The 2,429-nt window shown below is 53.7% G+C and overlaps 1 protein-coding gene across 1 annotated transcript in view; it reads left to right on the forward strand.

Moving 5' to 3' along the window:
• Positions 1-764: 764 nt before the first annotated feature.
• Positions 765-2,429, forward strand: part of LOC104492426 (T-complex protein 1 subunit eta) — a gene marked incomplete at both ends in the record, with an annotated part of 3,164 nt that continues 1,499 nt past the window's right edge. Inside the window, 2 exons of the mRNA XM_010134985.1 lie at positions 765-918; positions 1,874-1,980. Coding sequence (XP_010133287.1) covers positions 765-918; positions 1,874-1,980 — 261 coding nt within the window. The remainder of the gene's footprint in view (positions 919-1,873; positions 1,981-2,429) is intronic.

A 2,429-nucleotide genomic window follows, 5' to 3' on the forward strand; every position in this document is an offset into this window, starting at 1 on the left:
GCGTGTCCAGGGAAGGGCAGCGGAGCTGGAGCAGGGTCTGGAGCACAAGTGCCCTGAGGAGCAGCTGAGGGACCTGGAGGGGTTGAGCCTGGAGAAAAGGAGGCTCAGGGGAGACCTTCTGGCTCTCCACAACTCCCTGACAGGAGGCTGGAGCGAGGTGGGGGTCAGTCTCTTCTCCTCAGGAACAAGTGACAGGGCAAAAGGAAACAGCCTCAAGTTGCACCAGGGGAGGCTGAGATTGTTCCTGAGGAACCATTTCTTCTCCGTTGGGGTTGTGCAGGGCTGTCGCAGGCTGCCCAGGGCAGTGGTGGAGTCCCCATCCCTGGAGGGGTTGATCAGCCGTGTGGAGGTGGTGCTGAGGGCCAGGGGTCAGTGGGGACCTGGTAGCGCTGGGGGAACAGTTGATCATCTCAAAGGTTTTTTTCCAATCTAAACGGTTCTGTGTTTGGTTTGCTTTCTGGGAAGGGCTGGTGCGCTCAGAGCAGTGAGAAGCCTGTGTCTGCTGTGGTCTCTGATACCCTCTCAGCTATCCCCAGCCCAGTTCACTGTCAGGCAGGTGTCTTTGCTTACACTGTGCTCCTCTACCACCTTAGCTTGGCTTTGAGGTGAGGGGCTGTTGTGCCTGTTCCTCTGACCATCTTGTTGGCACTGGGTGAATCCCAGTTACGCAGGCTGTAGGTTTCGGCTGTGCTGGGCTGTGTGAGGGGTTAACTCCAGGCTGTTGGGGATGGGAGTAAGGGCTCTGCTGTGCCTTCTCTCTGCAGCCCACACCCGTTATCCTCCTGAAGGAGGGGACAGACACCTCGCAGGGCATCCCCCAGCTCGTCAGCAACATCAATGCCTGCCAGGTCATCGCTGAAGCCGTGCGCACCACCCTGGGGCCTCGCGGCATGGACAAGCTCATTGTGGATGACCGGGGTAAGCCTGAGCAGTGGCCTCTCACAGCGGAGGGAAAAGGGGCTCGGGACGGATCTCCCTGTGCTGGCAGCACACATATTTAGTCGTATCTTGGTATCAGCTAAACCTGGTACATGCGAACTTGAAGAGGTTCAGTTTCTGTCTCCATGTTCAGTTTAACACCTTGACTCTGGCATCTGCTGTTGAAAAGAAGGAAATTGTCAGGAGCGACCTGTTTGCTGCCTGCTGGCCTGCAAGGAAATGTCCTTAAATAGTTCTTACAAACAGGAAGTGTAATAACTTCGATTAAAAAGGATAATTGGATTTAACTTTACTTCATAACTAATATATCAACTCTCTTTATTCACGTGAGTGTCAGACTAGATTACCAGTTTATATCTGGGGACACTCCTGAGGAGAAAGAGGGCTTAAAATTAACTGTTGTGGGATGATGTTCTGGCCTCAGGCTAATGGCACTTCATCTGCTCCAAAACTGGACTGAAAAGACGCTGGTAATCAGGACCGGAGGCCCCTGCTGAGACCCCTTTGTGAAATAGCCACTCAGGGCTCTCCCTCTCTGTGGGGGTGACCCTGTCACTTCTGTTTTCAGCCAATTTATGGTGTGTGTCTGGCTGTGGGAGCGTGTTACAGTATCGTGGTGATCATGTTTCAAACCACGTAGGAGAAACTGGTTGTTCGGCTGAAGAGAAACAGCTTTTAAGTAGAAATATGGGATGTGGTTGTTCAGACATGACAGAACTCCCAGCGATGCAGGACCAGGCTGTAGTCTAAGAACAGCGTGGGGTCACATTTCATCTGAAACAGTGAAGCTCAGTGAGAGCGGCTGGTCTGAAATGGGCCTATTAATGTCTCTCTGAGGTCTGCAGGCTCCCTTGGGCATTGCGTGTGCTCTCACAGTGACCAGGGCTTTACTTGCAGCAGTCAGACTTCAATTACTTCTCTCCATCAACCCCAGGCAAAGCCACCATCTCTAATGATGGAGCCACCATCCTGAAGCTCCTCGACGTTGTCCATCCAGCTGCGAAGACACTAGTGGACATTGCGAAGTCTCAGGACGCAGAGGTAGGAGAGTAACCCGGCAACGTAGCTGGTAGCAGCAGCTTGCGGTGGTGGGTCTGTGGGAATTGCTTTTGGAGTGATGGAGTTTATTCTGGTTTCCTTATTGATGCCTCTCACTCCAAGAAGGACATGAAGGGGCTGGAGCTTGTCCAGAGAAGGGCAATGGAGCTGGTGCAGGGTCTGGAGCACAAGAGCTCTGAGTAGTGGCTGAGGTTCCTGGGGGGGTTCACTTTGGAGAAAAGGAGGCTCAGGGGAGACCTGGCTCTCCACAACTCCTTGACAGGAGGCTGGAGCGAGGTGGGGTTGGTCTCTTCTCCCCAGGAACAGGTGACACAGAGAGGAAACAGCCTCACATTGTTCCATGGGAGGTTGAGGTTGTCCTTGAGGAACCATTTCTTGGTTGCCCGTTGGGGTTGTGCAGGGCTGTCGCAGGCTGCCCAGGGCAGTGGTGG

Source organism: Buceros rhinoceros, unplaced genomic scaffold (assembly GCF_000710305.1).
Source record: "Buceros rhinoceros silvestris isolate BGI_N320 unplaced genomic scaffold, ASM71030v1 scaffold10734, whole genome shotgun sequence".
Classification (NCBI taxonomy): domain Eukaryota; kingdom Metazoa; phylum Chordata; class Aves; order Bucerotiformes; family Bucerotidae; genus Buceros; species Buceros rhinoceros.